The sequence below is a fragment of the Neovison vison genome, chromosome 4 (assembly GCF_020171115.1).
Source record: "Neovison vison isolate M4711 chromosome 4, ASM_NN_V1, whole genome shotgun sequence".
Lineage (NCBI taxonomy): Eukaryota > Metazoa > Chordata > Mammalia > Carnivora > Mustelidae > Neogale > Neogale vison.
The window spans coordinates 37,721,524-37,743,330 of record NC_058094.1 but is presented as its reverse complement, the minus strand read 5'-3'; the positions used below and the strand labels follow the sequence as shown (position 1 = coordinate 37,743,330).

The window sequence follows — 21,807 nt, the reverse complement described above, 5'->3', positions numbered from 1 at the left end:
GGTAAGGGACATGTTAGATGGGCACAAGTCCGGGCTCTGTTAGATTACCTTGTATGGAGTTGGTAGGAGCCCATGTAGGGCTGGTCCCCACTGCAACTACTGGAATAAGAGATGGTTTAGGTTCAATAAGAATTAGAGGTGTTTAAGGGGAAAGGAATGCTGAAGAATAAAAAATAACAGCTATCTATTAAAATGAACACAAGAAAAGACTTAGCATAAAACATTATGAAATGTGTATAGAATGTGATGCCAGTTATGATTTTAGAAAATACATTTGTTCTTGGATATCTACATCATGTGGCGACAGTGTAGACATGTTGAAACAGCTGGGGTTTAAATTCTCAAATACTAGGTTTCTTATCTACACCAAACTGTTAATACTGATTAAAAATATTTTCTTTCTACATTTTTGTCGACTATAGAATATCTCTAATTATCCTATATTATTTATGTAATCAGATAAAAGGCTTAGCACAAAAATAGTGTCACATTGGAATATTGGAAACCAGGCCAGGAAACAGTTCTATTTATTATCAGTAATCAAACTGTGTCTTAAATTAAGTGGTATTTGGAGTAAAGTTTGATTTGAAGCATATTTTCAAGTAATTGCTTCTGGATGAAATGAAGTTACATTTTGTAATAAGTGCTTGAAAGATTAAAGATAAATGTAATAATTTATCGTATGTTCATTCATTAAATTCAGTATTTTCTGTGTCCCAAACACTGCCCTTAGCTTTGGATATATGTAAACAGTAGAGATGGTCTCTGATCTCATAAGACTACATTCCATCTGAGGAGGTAGGTAATGAGTAAACAAAAACTTACATAAATGTTAAAAAGAAACAGTGATACTCTGATGAAAAAAATACTGTGGGAAACCTTAATTTGATAGGTTATTAGAGACAGGCCTCCCTGCAGTTAACAGAGAGATGACTGAAGGGACAGTGAAGAATTTGATGTATTCAAGGATAGCTTGCATATACTTACTATCAGGAGAGGCAGAGATGTGATTGCAGAGAGGTGAGAGATTGACTTGGTTATGTTGTTTAGACTTAATGAGAGGGGGCTGAGAAGGCATTATTTAAGCAGAGAAGTAACAAAATCTGCTTTATCACCTAAACACATGAGGTCTGTAGATGTTTAGGTACACTGTTTTAAATTGTTACTGAAAAAGTAATTAAATCTTCAGTAAGTAAAATGGAAAGTTAAAAAACAAATCTAGAAAGTAAAAGAAAAATATTAACCCATCACCCAATCACAAACTATAAAAGGTTCTTTTACACATATTCTTCTAGTATTATCCTAGTTTATTTTACCTGTTATTAAATATTGCATTTAAAATTTATATTGTAAGAATGTTTCCATTATCACATAGTTTTCATATCCATGATTTTAAAGATTACACTATGTACTGTTTTGTCACTTGACTACATCAGACTTAGCTTAACATTTCTCATTTTTGGAGATATAGATTGTTACAGATACTTTCATTAAAAATAACCATATATGAAATTCTTAGTATTAATCAATTCCTGTATTTCCCTAGCATAGATTTCTGGAAATAGAAATAATTAGTTATAAGGTACTAAGTTGGGGCGCCTGGGTGGCTTAGTCATGAAGTGTCTCACTTCAGCTTGGGTCATGATCCCAGGGTCCTGGAATGGAGCCTCACGTTGGGCTCCCTGCTCAGTGGGAAGCTTGCTCCTCCCTCTCCCACTCCCCCTGCTTGTGTTCGCTCTCTCCTGTGTCTCTCTCTCTCTCTCTGTCAAATAAATAAATAAATAAATAAGATTTTTTTTAAAAAGGTACTAAGTTTTTATTACTAAATACATATGCACAACTGTAATTTAAACTACGACCAACAATGTTACTGGAGTTTGGGAACCTTTTCTTAGTTTCCCTAAGATAGTGAATATTTTAAGCTTGTAGGCCATGTGATGTCTCTAGCAACTATTTAGTTCTCCTGTTATAGTGCCAAAGCACCCATAGACAATATGTACATAAATAGGCATGGCTGTTTTCCAAAATACTTTACTTAAAAATTTTACAAAAATATCTCATTATCTGTGAATTGAAGCCTGAGCTATCAGTTATACCACATCCTTGCCAGTATCTAGATTTAACCCTTTATTGTATGCCTAGAAGTTATAGAATTAAGTAAATTTTGCAAACTTTATAATACTCTTAAATCATATCACTCAAAGTTCTGTTTTTGTGTTTGAAAGTAATAAGGTAGTTTGAAATTAATATGCTTTACAATTGTAATTGGTTTTAATATCTATAGCAATAATTTATTAATTTTCCTTGTGTTCTATATTTTTTATACCTGTTCCATATTAATCTTTGATGTTCCAGAAGACTATAATCCACTTTAGACTACCCAAATGGTAATGACATCTAAAATACTCTTTGGGGGCACCTGGGTGGCTCAGTGGGTTAAGCCTCTGCCTTCGGCTCAGGTCATGATCTCAGGGTCCTGGGATTGAGCCCCGCATCGGGCTTTCTGCTCAGCGGGGAGCCTGCTTCCCCCCTCTCTCTCTGCCTGCCTCTCTACCTACTTGTGATCTCTCTCTCTCTCTGTGTCAAATAAATAAATAAATAAAATATAAAAAATAATCATAATAAAATACTCTTTGAATGGTTGCAAGGATATATTTGATTTAATATTGCAGTGTTGTTCAGAAACCTGAATTCTAATTTTGTTACTAATTCTCACAACCAGGTAAGCTTTGTAACCTTACAACCTCTGTATAAGGCTTACTGTTGCCTGCTCTTCAAATTTACATCTTTACAGTCTTTTTTTTTCTTATTATTAGTTTCAGAGGTAGAATTTAGTGAGTCATCAGTAGCATATCACACCCAGTGCCCATTACATCAACTACCCTCCTTAATGTCCATCACCCATTTACCCCAACCCCCCAACCACCTCCCCTCCAGCAATACTCAGTTTTTTCTTCAAGTTAAGAGGTTTGTCTCCCTCTCTGGTTTTGTCTCGTTTTATTTTTCATTCCCTTACTGTGTGTTTATCTGTTTTGTTTCATAAATTCCACACATGAGTGAAATCATATGGTATTTGTCTTTTTCTGACTTATTTCACTTAGCCTAAGACTCTCTAGTTCCATCCCCGACATTGCAGATGGCAAGATCTCATACCTTTTTTTTTTTTTTTTTGAGAGATCACAAGTGGGCAGAGAGGCAGACAGAAAGAGAGAGAGAGAGAGAGAGAGGAGGAAGCAGGCTCCCTGTCGAGCAGAGAGCCTGATGTGGGACTCGATCCCAGGCCCCCTAGACCACGACCCGAGCCGAAGGCAGCGGCCCAACCCACTGAGCCACCCAGGCGCCTGATCTTATACTTTTTGATGGCTGAGTAATATTCCATCATGTGTGAATATATATACTACATCATCTTTATCCATTCATCTTTTGTTGGTTGTCTGTGCTCTTTCCATAGTTTGGCTATTGTGGACATTGCTGCTATAAACACTGGGGTGCAGGTGCCCCTTTGAATCAGTCTGTTTGTGTCCTTTGGGTAAATTCCTTGTAGTGCAATTGTTGGATCATAGGGTAATTTTATTTTTCAACTTTTGAGGAACCTACATACTGTTTTCCAGAGTGACTGCACCAGCTTGCATTCCAATCACTAACAGTGTAAAAGGGTTTTCCTTTCTCCACATCCTCACCAAGATCTCTTGTTTCCTGAGTTGTTAATTTTACCCATTCTGACTGGTGTGGGGTGGTATCTCATTTTAGTTTTGATTTGTATTCCCTGATGATGAGTGATGTCCAGCATTTTTTTTTCATGTGTCTGTTAACCATTTGTATTTCTTTGGAGAAATGTCTGTTGTCTGTTCATGCCTTCTGCTCATTTCTTGACTGGATTTTTTGGTTTTTTGTTGTTGAATTTGGTAAGTTCTTCATAGATTTTGGATGCTAGACCCTTATCTGATAATGTCATTTGCAAATATCTTCTCCCATTCTGTAAATTGCCTTTTACTTTTGTTGACTATTTCCTTTGCTGTTCCAAAGCTTTTTATTCTGATGAAGTCCCAACAGTTCATTTTTGCTTTTGTTTCCCTTGATTTTGGAGATATGTCTAGCAAGAAGTTGCTGTGGCTGAGGTCAAAGAGGTTGATGCTTGTATTCTCCTCTAGGACAAGTTTACATGTATCTTAAAGTGTTTTATACCTATATTACAGATGTAAAAACTGGAACCAACCATGGTCTGGTAGAATAAAGCATTGGCTTGTTTCAGAGACCTGCTACTCTTTATGGTGTTCTAAGTGGTGTAAATAGAATAAGATTCTAAATAACCATCAAGTGCTCTTGAGTATATTTGGAAAATAGTAGGTAGTCTAAGTTAAAACATACACATTTATTTTTTGCCTCAGCCATCAGGAGCCCCTCCTCACCCACCCTCCCCAAGATAATTTAAATTAGGGGGAAAAGTCATTTTTAATCTGTTACGTAGTGAAAACAAATATTGGGGAGTTTTTTTGTGATTGTTTTTGATACATACAGGAAAAAAATTTTACCATTTTTTTTTTTATTGTTGGGACTTGGTGATTCTACAGTTGTTGTATTTAAAAAGCAGCTTGAATTTCTGAGAAATTGAAAGAAATAACTTGGCTGGAAAAGGATGGCTGATGAAATAGAGGGCTGTATCTGTGTCTTTGAAATGCTAGAAATTTATCTTATGATTTATGCAATGAGATTTTAGATGAAATGAGAGGTAATGATGTTAAGTACCCAGAAAATACATGCTTATCTGGTCTTGATCAAGAAAGCATTGCTTTTAATTTCCAAGTTAAGATTTATTATTATAAATAAAATTTTTAATATTCAAGGATTTCATAATTAAATCAAAATGTGCACGCTGTCTCAGAGCTAGTCTCTTGAGTACTACCATGATTTCAAGAGTCCTGTCCAACTTCTACTGGTACATGGAGCTTAAAAGCTACTGACGCCACCTAGGGTGGATGACTCTGAAGATTCTTCCAGTTCATTTTAAGAATCATGGTAGTAACAAGCATGTATTTATTTCTTTTTAAAGTGTTTATTTATTTATTTATTGGGGAAAGAGCAGGAAAGAACATGAGTGGGGGGCAGGTAGGAGCAGAGGGAGAAAAGCAGGCTCCCTGCCGAGCTTGGAACCCAATGCAGAACTGAGATTATGACCTGAGCCAAAACCAAGAGTTAGACACTTAACTGATTGATCCACCCAGGTGTCCCAATAGCAAGCATTTATTAAACTTCTTGCTAGAATCTATAAAAGGAAATACAGCAATATGCTCTTTTACTCTGTTTGCTTAAAATTCAAGCCAGATGTCGATAACATCCTATAATCAGCCAAATTAAAATGCTAAATCAGTAAAATATATATTAAGTATTTAGAATTAAACATGATCAGAGATATTGGTATTGGTTTTAAATTATTAAACCATACGAATACTCTTTTATTCCAAATTACTATACCTCAATTCATGTTTTATGCTTCATTAAGTTAAAAGGTAATTATCATGTTTATACTGGCTTTATAATGGTCATAGCCTCAAGCTATTTATTATATGCTAATACAATTAAGATATATTTTGGAGTTTTGGGTCTATTTATAAAAGATGAAGGAATACTTGAAATTAATAAAACTGACTATATTAGACAATAAAAGATTTTGCTGAGCTGTATGATGATAAATTTTATAATTCTATTGATTTATAATCCATAGTTTGATTATATTGTTCTGTAAGACTAAGTTCAGTTTAAATTGAAGAATTGGTTTTAAAAGTTACTGTTTATGTATAGGATTGTAGATTTATTCATACTGATTGGTGCGGGATCACGGTGATGGGATTCCACATGATGAAAATCCTGAATAAAGGATTTTGATAGTACCAAACTGCAGATAAACGAGAGACTTTTATGAGATCTGATAGTTTTCCAAGTGATTTTACTTGTGGTGAACCAAATTGGCTTCTGTTTCTTCTATGAACCAAAGTTTTCCTTGAAATTCAAAGCTGACCAAGAAAAGTGGTGTAGTTTTTGGTTTTAGAATACAAATCATTACTTGTGTATTGCCACACATATATTCAGACATTCCACTATTTTATGTTTAATTAAACATGTATATTATATATTTTAGGTTTAAACCTATATACACATGTATGTAATGCCTGAAAATTCTGCGCGGTATACTTGAGTCTGCACTTAGCTTTTTTCACTTTATTCATTTTATTTTATGTTTGAAGTTTTTTTTTTTTTTTTTTTAAGATTTTGAATGTATTTATTTGACAGAGAGAAATCACAAGTAGATGGAGAGGCAGGCAGAGAGAGAGAGGGAAGCAGGCTCCCCGCCGAGCAGAGAGCCCGATGCGGGACTCGATCCCAGGACCCCGAGATCATGACCTGAGCCGAAGGCAGCGGCTCAACCCACTGAGCCACCCAGGCACCCCTGAAGTTTTAATTATTTTTTTTAAAGATTTTATTTACTTATTTGAGAGAGAGTGAGTGAGTGCATGAGAGGAGAGAAGGTCAGAGGGAGAAGCAGACTTTCCGTGGAGCTGGGAGCCGGATGAGGGACTTGATTCTGGAATTCTGTGATCATGACCTGAGCTGAAGGCTGTCACTTAATCAACTGAGCCACTCAGGTGCCTTTAAGTTTTTATTTTAATCACCCAGGACTCATCATGACAAGTGCCCTCACTCCTTAATCCCCATCACCTATTTAACCCATTCCCCTATGGACTGCCCCTCTGGTAACAATCAGTTTGTTCTCTCTTGGTTTCTCTCTCTCTTTTGTCCTTTGCTCCTTTGTTTTGTTTCTTAAATTCTACACATGAGTGCAATCATATGGTATTTGTCTTTCTCTGACTTATTTCGCTTAGCATTATACTCTAACTCCATCTATGTCATTGCACATGGCAAGATTTTATTTTTTTTAATGGCTCAATAATACTCTCTTATATGTATATGTACCACATTTTCTTTATCTGTTCATCAACTGGGGGACACTTAGGCTGCTTGCATGTCCTAGCTATTGTAGATAATGCTTCTATAAACAGGGGTACATGTACACTTCTAATTTTTTTAAAAATTAATGTTTTTGTGTTCTTTGGGCACATACTCAGTAGTGCGATTATTGGATCACAGGATAATTCTATTTTTAACCTTCTGAGGAACCTCCATTCTGTTTGCCACAGTGGCTATACCAGTTTGCATTCCCACCAACAGTGTATGAGGGTTCCTTTTTCCTCCACATCCCCGTCAATATTTATCATGTCTTGAGCTGTTGATTTTAGCCATTCTGACACGTATGAGGTAATATCTCATTATACTTTTGATTTACATTTCCCTGATAATAAGTGATGATGAGCATCTTTTCATGTGTCTGTTGGCCATCTGGATGTCTTCTTTAGAGAAATATCGGTTCATACCCTTTGACCATTTTTAATTGGATTATTTGTTTTTTGAGTGTTGAGTTTTTTAAGTTCTTTATATATTTTGGATTCTAATCCTTTATCAGATATGTCATCTGCAAATATCTTCTCTCACTCTGTAGGCAGCCTTTTAGTTTTGTTGATTGTTTTCTTTGCTATGCAGAATATTTTTATTTTGTAGTCCCAGTAGTTTATTTTTACTTTTGTTTCCCTTACCTCAGGATAGATATCTAGAAAATTATTGCTATGGCTGATTCAGAGAAATTAATGTTTGTGCTCTCTCCTAGGAGTTTTATGGTTTCAGATCTCACTTTTAGGTCTCTAATACATTTTGAATTTTCTGATTTTATTTTTGTGAATGGTATAGGAAAGTGGCCATAGTTACCTTCTTTTGTGTCTTGCTGTCCAGTTATTCCAAAACCATTTTTTGAATAGACTCTCTTTATTCCATTGGATACTCTTTCCTGCTATGTTAAAGATTAATTGACCATATAATTGTGGGTTTTCTTTTGGACTTTCTATTCTGTTCCATTAACCTATGTGTCTATTTTTGTGCCCCAAACAGTATCATACTGTTTTGATTACTGCAGCTTTGTAATATAACTTGAAGTCTGGAATTATGACGCTCTGACAGTTTAGGGTCTTTTGTTGTTCCATGCAAATTTTAGGATTATTTGTTCTAGTTCTGTAAAAATGCTCTTGTTATATATATATATATATATATATATATATATATATATATAGTTTTAGAGTTTTATGTCTTGAATGTGAAGGTAGAGGAGAAAACTTTGAAATACCACCAATTATTAATTGCTGACACAGTTTGAGATTACTATTAAATCTCATTTGTGTATTCTTTGCCAATTGAGAAATAAGACACACGAGTCAGAAGGAGACCAGTTATTAACTTAATGTCTGATAAAATTGACTAACATTTGATCTGGAAAGAATGGAAAAGAACAAACACATTTTATTATAGGAAAAAGAAAAACACACACACAGTCTTGATGATTCCAAGTCTTCTGCCTTCTCTGCCCCTGAACTGGACTGAAGAAAAACGTGCAACAGGATGAGCTGTCTCCCTTTCAATTTATGACCCAGGAATACAGATAGCTTCTTCATGTTGCAAAGTGAGCATATGTCAGTGTTTCACACATTAGGCTGTTTTCTAAAGCACTCATAACCTCCCCTGTCATCCTTGTTCTGAAATGATGACATTCTTATTTACTGAGAAAGCTGAATTGAGTCAGTGGCTGAAATGAGCTCTATATTCTCATTGTTGTACTTGGACAGAGAATGGAAAGATCAATGGTAGTAGGAAGTCTTAATGGTGGAAGCTAATTTGAATCAAAGGGTACATGAAATTTGGATAAATGGAAAGAAGAAAGTACAGACATACATAAATAAGTGCTTAATAAATATTTTTATGGGCACCTGGGTGGCTCAGTTGGTTAAACAGCTGCCTTCAGCTCAGGTCATGATCCCAAGGTCCTGGGATTGAGTGCCTTATCGGGCTCCCTGCTCAGCGGGGCCTGCTTCTCCCTTTCCCTCTACCCCTCCTAGTTGCTCATGCTCTCTCTGTCAAATAAGTAAATAAAATCTTTAAAAGATAAATGTTTTTATATGATGTGAATTAGATTTAATGGTAAAATTGGGAAGTTTAGAGGACAGTGAGAATCTACGATAAACTGAAAAATAAGACAAATGCTTAATTACATTGTTTTACTTCCAAGTTACCACCATCCTGTTGTTTCTGTTGTATGGGCATATATTTTAGTTCTTTGTGTAATTGAACCCCATATTGCATTGTTATTATTCCTACTCTGTTATTTTTTTTAAGATTATATTTATTTCTTTGACAGAGATCACAAGTATGCAGAGAGGCAGGCAGAGAGAAAGAGGGAGAAGCAGGCTCCCTGCTGAGCAGAGAGCCCGATGCGGGGCTCGGGGCTTGATCCCAGGACCCTGGGATCATGACCTGAGCTGAAGGCAGAGGCTTTAACCCACTGAGCCACCCAGGTGCCCCTATTATTCCTACTCTAAATAGTCATGAGTGTTTTAAAGGAGATTTAAATATATATATTTATATAATATATTTGCATGTGTGTCTATATATAAATATAACTGTAACTGTATATATAAATAAAAATACCATATTTTTAAAGTACTCTTTATTTACATATTTAATCTTTCTAGTGTTCTTGATTCCTTTTCTAGAATTGAATTTCTACCTGGTATATTTCCTTTCATTCTAAAGCATTTCTCTTGATTTCTAGTAGTGCAGGTTTTTAGAAGACAAATTGTTTTCATTGTTTTGTTTTGTCTTCATTTTTAAAGCATATGTCCAGCGGGTATATAAACCTAGGTTGTCTTTTCTTATTTTGGCACTTTAAAGATACTATTCCATTGTCTCTCTATCAGCATTATTCCTGATGAGGAAATATCCTTAATCATAGTTCCCTTATATATTTATTTTTTTCTGAGTGACTTCAAAAAATTTTTTTCTGGCTTTGGTTTCCTGCAGTTTGATCATGATGTGGCTAGATCTGTTTTTCTTTTTAATTATTCCTCTTGGAGTTTGCCTAATTTTTTCTTTTAACCTGTCAGTTGATATTGTTTATAAGTTTTGAAAAGAAATTTTCAAAGAATTCTTCACTTCCAATATTACATTTTTTTAAAAGATTTTATTTATTCATTTGACAGAGATAGAGATCACAAGTAGGCAGAGAGGCAGGTGGGGGGGGAGCAGTTTCCCCACTGAGCAGAGAGCCTGATGTGGGGCTCGATTCAGGACCCTGAGATCATGACCTGAGCCGAAGGCAGAGGCTTTAACCCACTGAGCCACCCAGGTGCCCCCAGTATTACATTTTAAATCCTAACATTTCTGTTTATTGCTTTTTCATAATTTCTCTCTCTACTGCAGTTCTTCTTTGGTTCATGCACACCATCTACCTTTTTCACTATATTCTTTAACATATTTATCAGAGCTGTTTTAAAATCTTTCATAATTCTGGTATTTATGCTCCCTTTTGAACTCGGGCTATTGACTGTTTTCTTTTTTGATAATGAGCTATTTCTTTTTCTGTTACTGTGCTTCATATTTTTTAAAATGAATGCCAAAAGTTGTATATAAAAAGGAATAATAGTGCCTACGGTAGAAAAATGTTTATGCCCATAAAAGAACATGCTTCTTCTTCTGTAATGTAATTAGTATAGTTGAGTTGTGTCTGGCTTTTGCTTTCTTTTTTTTTTTTCTCTTTATTTTTTAGTTTTTATAATTGAAGTATAGTTGACATACATTATTATTTACAGGTTCATGACATAGTGGTTCAACAGTTGTGTACATTATACCATGCTTACCATGTTAAGTGTAGTTTCTGTCTGTCACCATATAAGATTACTAAAATAGTATTGACTATATTCTCTATGTTTTATGATCTTTGTTTTTATTCTCTAGGTGACGTGGGTCTGGTTCTTGCTTTACTTATGTTGAGCTCACTGTAGGCTTCACATTTTTTTTTTTTTAAAGATTTTATTTATTTGTCAGAGAGAGGGAGAGAGAGTGAGCACAGGCAGACAGAGAGGCAGGCAGAGGCAGAGGGAGAAGCAGGCTCCCCGCCAAGCAAGGAGCCCCATGTGGGACTTGATCCCAGGACGCTGGGATCATGACCTGAGCCGAAGGCAGCTGCTTAACCAACTGAGCCACCCAGGCGTCCCGGCTTCACATTTTTTGAGAGCAGGATCAGAATCTTCCTTTCAGTATTGTTTGTGATTTTGCTCTTGGTTCTTACCTATGCGCAGATCTAACATGCCTTGTTTGCTTGTTATTATTTGCCTACAGGGGAATCTATCTTAGTTCCTCTTTTCTTCTCCTAGTCACAGATAGCCCTGGTTGGTGCTCACTGAAAAGTTCACAACGACTATGGGATTTCCTTTAGTTTCCTTCTCTGCTCTCAGAAGTCATCAGGCTCCATGTGCCTGCATGTTACTGGGGTCTTCCTCATTTCTCCAGTCCTGTGCCCTGCCATTCTCATGAGTATTTGGTGGAGGTTTGTTGAAAAGAGATGTCAGGTGGGTACACTCCTCTTGTGTCTAGTATTCTCAGGGATTCTAAATTGTCGTGTCAGTCCCCAAACTCATCTTTAAACATTTGTTAACATTTCTGTTCTTAACAACATGTTTCTTCTCCAACTTCTGCGAAGTTGGAGTTTTTGCCAATTTCCGCCAAGAATGAAAGCCACTATTCATTCCTTCCTGCCTTAGGGCCTTTCACTTTGAGGATTTTTGTTCATTAGGTTTCTTTGCAAACCCTGCTGTATGATGAATGTTGAAAAGCTTTGGTAAGTTGAAAGGCATTATATGGCTTGTTTTTGTTATGATGGAATAGAGTTCTCCTGTGATTTTCTATATGCTATGGGAAAGCATGATAATTTTTAATTAAGTAACATGAGCTACTGTATTCACATACCTAAAAGTCTTATGATTCATTTATACTAAACTTGACAATTACCTTGGCTAAAGTTACCCGTGGTTGGCAGCTCATCCCTGCTCTGTCATTTCTTGCCTGTGATTACTCTATCTTGCCTTTATTCTCCACCTATGTTTTTGATTCGTTCTTTTTTGTTTACTTAACAGACTAAAATTCCTGAAATTATTCTTAAAAATTAAAGCAGCAAATAATTTCTTAGGAGCTGTATGAATCTAAAATGCCCTTAATTTACTGTAGCTATGTAATAGAAAAATAGTGAGTTTTAGCCACTGAAGCTTAGATGAAGATGAATATGTCTGTGTTTTTTGTCTCATTCATTGATTTAACATAAAATGCAGGGTACTTGCCCACTTTTATACCTCAGTATTTCACAAGACCATCTCATTGGCTTGACAGAGTTTCTATAGCTGACAAGAAGCATGTATATTTAATTGTAATTCTGTGCACCTTTGGTCTCTCACTCTTTTTTTCATTTTCATTTCATTTTCAGCTTAGGATGTAACTGAAATGACAGTGGTGCCTTGGTTTAACTAATTTGTGAAGTCTGGGTGGAATGTGCGTAAAGGAGCCTTTTTTGGCAGTGAGCAGAGAAATAAAGCACACTTTTCTTATTAGTTGTCTCCCAGGCTAAAATTAAACAGAATAGTATATTGCCAAGTTTTAGTGATTTATGAGGAATCTGTTCTGAGTAGACTCAGAATCAGACTAGTTGTCTGTGTGCTTACATGTCAGAGCTTGTGGGTTATTTTTAAAGGTGAAGTCTCCTGAATTGAGTATAATATGAAAATATCCCTTTAAATTTAAAAGAACTTTATCTCTATAATTTCAACTAATTTGATATTAAATTAATAGATTATTCTCTTTTATCACCTATGTAACATTCACAGAGGTCCAGTCTGGCTATGTGTCATTCAGTCATCTCTGATAAAATGTAATCATATAACTTTTATGAACATTTGTTGAAATATTTTAACTTCTTTATAATAAAATAAGGCTTTTAAGGTTAGTTTTCACATGAAAATATTTATTTGATGCATTTGTTTTCCTTTTCCTTTCTATAAAATCTCAATTAAAAAGGAATGCTACTAATTCACTGAGAAAGTTTTTTAAAAAATTTACCCAACACATTTAATTTTTGACACAGCTGAAAGGACTTTTACAATAACTTGCCCAATATGGAGAATGTCTGTAATTTTCTAATTTACTTTTGTCCTTTCAAGTTGTCATACTATTAAATTTATAAACTGCTTTGTTTGTATAGGGTTTGTGGGTTTATTTTTCATCATAATTAAAAAAAGTTTGTGTTTATCCTGAGAATATGTATGTAGTGAGTTTTGTCTGCACGGATATGAAAAGGGTAAGATTTCTTTGTCTTTGCATCTCTTGATAGAATCTCTGTGATGCACATCACATTGTAGTTAATGTTAATAAATAATAAAAAATGATTTCTTCCCCCCCAAAAAAGTAAAAATAAAAAAGTTTGTATGTGCCTTGTACTTAAGATGCATATTATTAGAACAAACTTATCCTGATATATTCCTTTTTAAAAATACATGTAATTTCTGTATTTTCTTCATTATTTTAATCAGAACACTTTGTACATACAAAAGAATATATATATAACACATGTAAATTTTGAAGTAAAATCATATACTCAATTCCATTTATTTTCTTTTGCTGAGAAGTTGATTGTCTGTGCTTTTAATCCCCAGATGATCATTCTTGTTGTTCAGGGTGCTTTTTAAAAAAATCTTCTTTTCCCTTCAGTGTTTGTAGCTTCTTTCTAATTTGTTTAACAAAATATGTTTATGTTTATTTTTTTATGTTTCATTTAATTTCCAGTTAGTTAACATACAGTTTAATATTAGTTTCAGGTGTACGATTTAGTATTTCAGCAAGTCCGTACAACAGCCCATGCTCATCACAAGTAACCCCTTAATCCCCATCATCTATTTTACCCACCCCCTTACCCACTTTCTGTCTGGTAACGGTCAGTTTGTTTTCTATAGTTAAGAGTCTGTTTCTTGGTTTGCCTCTCTCTCTCTTTTTTCCCTAATGGTTATTTGTTTCTTAAATTCCACATTTGAATTTAGTCATATGGTATGTGTTTTTCTATGACTTATTTCACCTAGCATAATACTCCCTAGCAAATGGCAATATTTCATTCCTTTTTATGGCTGAGTAATATTCCATTGTGTGCATATCTTCCATTCATTCCATTCCATTCTCTTCATCAGTCAGTGGACATTTTGATTGTTTCCACAATTTGCCCATTGTATATAATGCTGCTATAAACTTCGGGGTGCTTATATCCCTTCAAATTAGTATTTCTGTATGCTTTGGGTAAATACCTTGTAGTGCAGTTCCTGGGTCATAGGGTAGATTGTTCTATTTTCAACCTTTTTTTTTTTTTTTTTAAGATTTTGTTTATTCATTTGACAGAGAAAGAGATTACAAGTAGGCAGAGAGGCAGGCAGAGAGAGGGAGAAGCAAGCTCCCTGCTGAGCAGAGAGCCCGATGTGGGGCTCGATCCCAGGACCCTGAGACCATGACCTGAGCTGAGGCAGAGGCTTAACCCACTGAGCCACCCAGGCACCCCTATTTTCAACTTTTTGAGGATCCTTCATGCTGTTTTCCACAGTGGCTGGACCAGTTTGCATTCCTACCAGCAGTGCAAGGAGGCTTCCCTTTCTCCGCGTCTTTGCCAACCCTGTTATTTCTTGTGTTGTTGATTTTAGTTATTCTCACAGGTTTTAGGTGATATCTCATTGTAGTTTTGAAATGCTTTATATGTTTTGATTTTATTGAGTTTTATTTAGTTGTGGGTTTTTTTGAGGCTTATTATCTTTCAACAATTTTGTAAAATTCTCAGCTGTTAAGTTTTTAATAATATTGCCTCTTCCCCATTTTTTGGTATCTCCCTCTGGACATGTTTGATCTTCTTACTCGGTACTCATATCTCTTAACCTCATTTTCATAACCATTTTTCATTTTTCTGTTTTAGACACATTCTAAATGAGCTCGCATGCTTTTCCCATTTCACTTTTTTTCCTCTTCAGCTATAGCTGATCTGTCTAACCTGCCCAATGTGTTTTTTACACCAACAATTAACTATGTCATTTTTATAGTTTGTTTTTCTTTAAAGTATGTTCTTTCCTGATACTTTCTCTTTTTTGATACTCTGCATGATACCATACTTTTATATTTTAAATAGTTTATACATAGGTGTTTATTTTCTGTATTTGGCTATCTGCAGTACTTGAAAGTCTAAATTTGTTGTTTGTTGCTTTTTCTGACTCTCACAATGGCTTGCTTTTTGTAAGTGTTGCTGATTTTTGGTGAAGAGAACCCTTTACAGATCATAATTTGTGGTGGTTACATGACAGTGAATTGGAGACTTTTCAAACAGAAAATTTTATTCTGCTTTTTACTAATGGCTAGAGAGACACTCCTCAGCAAGAAAATTGAAATCTCATCTACCGCTCTTTTCTCTTGACCCCAGTTTGAGAATCCTAATTGTGTTCTCCCTCATGGCAACTGTTCTTTTTGTGTGTGTGCCCTTTTCAAGAGGTAACACCTCTCAAATCTTTTCAATAATTATTTTGGTGTTTACTTCCATATTTTTAAATAATATGACTTCTCTTGCTCTTTCTTGGTCACTTTAGAGCAAAATTTATTGATGTCTTACTCTGGAAAATGATATTTAGCCAACACTCACTCTGTCCTGCTCACATCTCACATTCTTCTTATATATACCTACTCTCAAAATTGTTATATCATGTTTGATTAATCAGTGCATCTATTTTTTTCAGAACTTACATATTTCTGGTTATAAATATTCATGGTACAGTAATGTATGCTGTGATTAGTTATCATTTCCTTTATAGCATGTGTTTTTCATGTATTTAATAATTGTGTTTTATTGCTTTTCTGGGGGCCTGGGTGGCTCAGTTGGTTAAGGGTTTGACTCTTGATTTCAGCTCAGGGTCACGAGATAGAGATCTGCATCCAGCTCACCACAGGTCTGTGCTGAGCATGGAGTCTGTTGGCGGTCCTCGCTCTCCTTCTCCCTTTGCCCCTTCCACTGCTCGCTCTCTCTCTCTCTCTTTCTCTCAAAAATAAATAATAAATGTATCTTAAATATTGTTACTACATTTTTCACGTACCTGTCACTAAATTACTGTTGTTGTTTGGGGATTCCTGTCACTTTTCTCCTGTATTGGATCTTTTGTCTCATGGACCCCACATTCTTCTTTCTTATTGCAGTTGCTTTTTGTGGAACACATTTCTTATTGTAAAATATGTATTATTTGTGGTGTCTTTAATATTTATGTGATATTAATTATAAAACAAATTATATTACAGTGGGCTTATGTGGCAGGAAACACTTCACAGTAATTTAAACCTAACTGTAATTTCATTTCTTTATATGGAATTTAGAAAAATCTTTTAACTTTTAAGATTGAATTATATATTCTTGAATTTAAATAAGAATTTTAAACTCTCCATTTAAAAGTATGCAATTAATTTCTTTAAAGGATTTTAATACTTCTTATGCATTCTGCTATAGGAAAATATATATATATTAAATTGTATTTTCTAAGGGTCTTCAGTTATGACTCCCCTTTTCCAGTCATCCTGTATTTATCTTCTCCTATTTATTCCTTCCTGATATGTATTTGAGTGACTCATTGCTCAGGAGCACACGTATTGTTACATGAAGGAAGTGTTACATTTGGGAAGTTAAAAGTGGGTGGGATTTCTGTTGTCTCTGAATGCTGTCCAAGAATCTACACTGAATATTCAGAAGCACCAAAATGTGGAATAGGAATACATATGACAATTTTTGCTCATTTGAAAATTCTGTGCAAAAGTTTTTAAAAAGAGGATATTTCTCTTGCTTACTGTCCTCTATATTTCTATCTCTATCTCTGTGTAGTTCACTTTTCATAGGAGTTGGTACTAATAGTAATTGTATTGTTTAAATAATGTGCAATGTTATAGAATGAATGGGCTTTCGTACCTAATCCAAGAACTCATCTACCTTTTATTACGACTCTCTGTTCCTACCATATGGCCGTTACTTTTCTAGATACTGGAGATATAGTTGAGAGCAACATTGACAAATACCTCTTACTTGGTACTCCATATATCCCAACAGAGCTAATAATATTTTATCAAAAAATATATGTAGAAATGCAAAATTGTATTCATGGAATGCACATAACCTGCACATAAATTATGAATGGGATATTATGCTTTAGTTAAGTTCGATGTGAGTTGCTTTTTATCACTGAGGGACTAAAATACTTTGCTAGAATGGAATTGCAACTTGTTACACTTCAGCTTTGTGTTTTATGTCAGAATGTTAGCCTGTGTTTCATCTAGGCAGATCTCTTGCTTTTGTACGTTAAAAGCTATAATTTGCAGTGATTTATTGAGTGGTTATAATAATCCTTCCTTTCACATTGTGAATTAAGTTTGTAAAATAAACAAAAAAGGGAGATAATATTCTGTTCTCATGACCAATATAGAAATTGCTTTTTGCCTAAAAAATAAAGCTTCTTATTATTAAAGACATATTCACTTAAAAAATTTTTTTATATATAAATGCAGTTTAGTTAACTTATACTGTATAATTTTTCAGTTTCTGGGATAGAATTCAGTGATTCATCGGTTGCATATAACACCCAGTGCTCATTACATCAAGTGCCCTCCTTAATGTCCATCACCCAGTTACCCCATTCCCTACCCCCCCTTCCTTCCAGCAACCTCAGTTTGTTTCCTATAATAGGAATCTTATGGTTTGCCTCCATCTCTGTTTTGTCTTATTTTATTTTTCCTTTCCTTCCCCTATGTTCATCTGTTTTGTTTCTTAAATTCCACATATGAGTGAAATCATGTGGTAGACACATTCACTTTTAATGAGATAATTCATTTTCCATAAAATTCATTATTTTTAAAGCGCATAATTTGATGGTTTTTAGTATATTTGCAAGGTTGTGCAACAATCATCATTTTCTAATTCTGGAACATTTTAATCACTCCCCAAAGAACCGCGTATCTATTAGCAGTTACTTTCCATCGCCCCGCCCCAAGCACTGGCATCTGCTAATCCCACCTTTTTTCTCTGGGGTTTTGCTTGTTCTAGTCATTTCATGTAAGTGGAATCATCCAGTCTGTGGTTTTCTATGACTGACTGACTTTCATTTAACGTGTGTTCAAGGTGTGGTGCAGGCATGGATCAGTACTTTATTCATTGTGATGGACAAATCATTTTTCATTATATGGCTCTACCACATTTTGCTTATCCATTCAACCATTCATGGATATTTGTGTTATTCCCACATTTTGCTATTATGAATCCTGCTTTGAAAAGTTGGGTACAAGCTTTTGAGTGGACATATGATTTTAGTTCTCTTGGTACATACCTAGGAATAAAATTGTTGGGTCATATTGTGACTGTATATTTTGCTTCTTGAGGAAATGCCAAAGTGTTTTTGAAAGTATTTGCATCATTTTATGCTCCCACGAGCAGTATATGAAGCTGGAATTCCTCCAGATCTTTTTGTCCACCCTTGTTAATTTGTCTTTTCTATTACAGCTGCCCTACTTGGTGTGATATGATACAAAGCTTACTATTTTATAGGAGGAATTAACACAATTTTAAAATCTTGATTTTTAGGTGCTGTACTTCTTTGTAGTGTACAAGGAGTAGCAGTTAATATTGACCCAATCTTATACACCTGGCTCATTTATCAGCCACAGAAACGAACCAGTAGACATATGCAGCAGGTGAGAAATTTTTATAATTTACTCTCTTTATTTATTTATTTATTATTTTTTTATAAACATATATTTTTATCCCCAGGGGTACAGGTCTGTGAATTGCCAGGTTTACACACTATAATTTACTCTCTTAATGAATAAATCTTTTTCTTAGTCATTTGTTACAGTTACGTATTGTCGGAATTGATTTTTTTTAAAGTTTTTATTTATTTATTTGACACGCAGAGAGAGAAATCACAAGGAGGCAGAGAGGCAGGCCGAGAGAGAGGGGGAAGCAGGCTTTCCACAGAGCAGAGAGCCCGATGCGGGACTCGATTCCAGGACCCTGAGATCATGACCTGAGCTGAAGGCAGAGGCTTAACCCACTGAGCCACCCAGGCACCCCTGGAATTGATTTTTTAAATGGACGTACCACAATTCCTTTGTCCTCCATTCTACCCCTTTCAAGCAATTCTATTCTTTCATTTCTAAACAGTAAGTTACTGTTTCATTGACTATTGAAGTGAATTTCTATGCAATAGCTGGTAAAGCAGAAACACTGGAGAGGCTAGTTTAGGTAGTTCTATTTTACTGACTTTCTTTCCTTCATAGTGCCTAGATGTTTGTTCTGAGTGTCTGATGTGTAGGAATTGCGTAGAAAATGTTAGCGTTTGTTTTTATTATCTCTGTATTTCCTCTTCATCTTTAGGTTTACTCAACAAGTATTCATAGAGTGCCAAACCCCTGGATTGGGATGGTTGGTATAAAAGAGTTGGGATGTATGCTTATTTAAAAGGGTATAAATTGCAAAGTAAAGAGTACCTAATTGTGGTTCCTGGAATGCTTAAGTGTAATTTTCTATGTCATGATGCTTAAATGGAATTCTTAGAGAAGGGTTTTATTTTTCCCATTTTAAAAATGAAGAAACTGATGCTTATTGACATTTACCTACATATTGTCACATGTAGTAAATTTCAGAACTAAATGTTTTTCAGGCCAAATTTATGCTACCTTGCATTGCATTTTCCTATTGACTTAATTGTAATTTTATAGTACTCTAATTGGAATGACTTGGTATTTGTTTTAATATGAAACATTTATAAATTTGCCTGTCATCCTTGCACAGGGGCCATGCTAATATTTTCTGTATTGTTCCAGTTTTAGTATATGTGCTGCCAAAGTGAGTGCTGCATCTTTTTTCTGAAGTAACTTAAAGCTAGGTGATAGAAAAATATACAATTTCATAATTAAATAAGACAAAAATGGACTGAATATTTCAACCCATGTCTCAAGGAGTATCTTTTAAAGGATTTTCTTAACCCTGTCTTAATTTGAAACTACAGCTTCCATTCCCCAGTTTCATTGTTCTTTTTTATCAAATAGTTAGAGACCACGAGGCACTGTGCTAGATACTGGGGCTACAGAAATAAAAGTTAATTTTTAGTATATCCCTCCCTCTAGAGTTATTTACTGTATTTAGGAATATGAAGGAATATAGTAATGCCATTTTTAGAAATTGCTATATTAGATCTAAATAGGATTATGTGGCAAAAGATAAAGAAGAGTAGTTCTCACAGGCAGATGAGGTTGTTAAAAGGAGGAATTAAGACAGTTGAGTTGAGCATTACAGCAGTAAACCAGACTGGAAAGGTTGCTCTAGCCTGAACTGTGTGAGCAGAGGAAAAACAACAACAACAAAAACACCCCACTAATTTGGTAAGAAAGGAACCTTCAGTGATTCCAGACTTGAGCCAATTTTTATAGAGACTGGTAGGAAGTGGAAGCCAATTCATAAAAGACTTTTTTTTTTTTAAATACAGAGTGTTTGCGACTTCATCTTGAAGGGTACAGAAGAACTATAGGAACCTGATATAAAGAGATTTGAATTTTAGGAGGTTTTCTCTAACAGAATGTTGAATAATACTAAAGAAGAAGAGGCAATACAGAGAAAATAAAAATGAAAGTGAACATTTACTGTGCAGTTCTTGTGCATCAGATACTCAGAACAAACATTCAGGCACTATGAGGGAAAATAGGCCAGTAAAAAACAGGACCATCTAAACTAGTCTTTCCACCATCTCTGCTTTACCAGCAGTTGCATAAAAATCCACCTTAACAGTCAATGACACTAATGTCAGGGTGCATTTGAGAAATATTTTAGATGTAAGTTCTTTTAATTGAGCAATAATTGATTTCTTAGTTTTCAGGTATACAACATAGTGATTTGATATTTGTGTATATTTTGAAATTATCACCACAATAAGTAGTTAACATCTGTCACTACAGATAGCTACAGATTTTTTTCCTTTTGATGAGAGCTTAAGATCTACTCTCTTGACAAATTTTAAATATATAATATGGTACTTTTAACTATAGTCATATTGCTGTCCATTACAGCTCATGACTTATTTGTTTTTTAAGTGGAAGTTTGTACCTTTTGACCCCATTCACCTCAACTGCCCCCATGAGTTTGTCTTTTTTTTTTTTTAATATACCATATATAAGTGAAATCAATAGGTATTTTTCTTTCTCTTATCTCACTTAGCCTAACTACCTTATTATTTGGTCCATCCATATTGTCACAAATGAGAAGACTTCTTTTTTATGACTGAATAATATCCTGTTGTACTGTAAATTTTCATTGGTTATTTTATAAATGACACAATTATGTCAAGTTATGCTAGAGATATCCCTGAAGATCAATGTTCCAGCATCTTTTTTTTTGTCCTAGCATTTTAAGTAGATTGATTCATTTGATTGATAACAACCACCTTTAAAGATTTTTATATTTAATTTTATTTTTATTGTAACTATTTAAAATTAAATGTAAATATATATTTTAAAAAATTCCAAGTTCAAAACAGTAGTTTTGTTTAAAAGTAATACTAACAAATACCCATAACCCTACTCATCCAGAGTTAAAATGATATTGGGATAAATATCTTCATAATTAAATCTTTGGATTTTTTTTAAGTATTCACTTAGAATATACTTTTGAAAGTGTAATTAATAGTTAAAGGCATATATTGAGGGGCCTGGGTGGCTGATTCAATTAAGTGTCTGCCTTTGGCGCCGGTCATGACCTCTGGTTGCTGGGATTGAACCCTAGGTCAGGCTCCC

General features: G+C 34.6%; 1 protein-coding gene and 1 non-coding gene across 9 annotated transcripts in view; one reads left to right on the top strand and one right to left on the bottom strand.

Annotated features, from left to right (window-relative positions):
• VPS13B (vacuolar protein sorting 13 homolog B) overlaps positions 1-21,807 on the top strand; it is a 770,530-nt gene that overhangs the window by 306,216 nt on the left and 442,507 nt on the right. For all 8 annotated transcript variants that reach the window (XM_044245211.1, XM_044245212.1, XM_044245209.1 and 5 more), the window contains exon 20: positions 18,605-18,714. In XM_044245211.1, the coding sequence (XP_044101146.1) occupies positions 18,605-18,714 (110 nt within the window). The remainder of the gene's footprint in view (positions 1-18,604; positions 18,715-21,807) is intronic.
• On the bottom strand, positions 19,770-19,875 carry LOC122905726. The gene has a single exon (XR_006384417.1). It is a non-coding gene; the product is annotated as a U6 spliceosomal RNA (small nuclear RNA).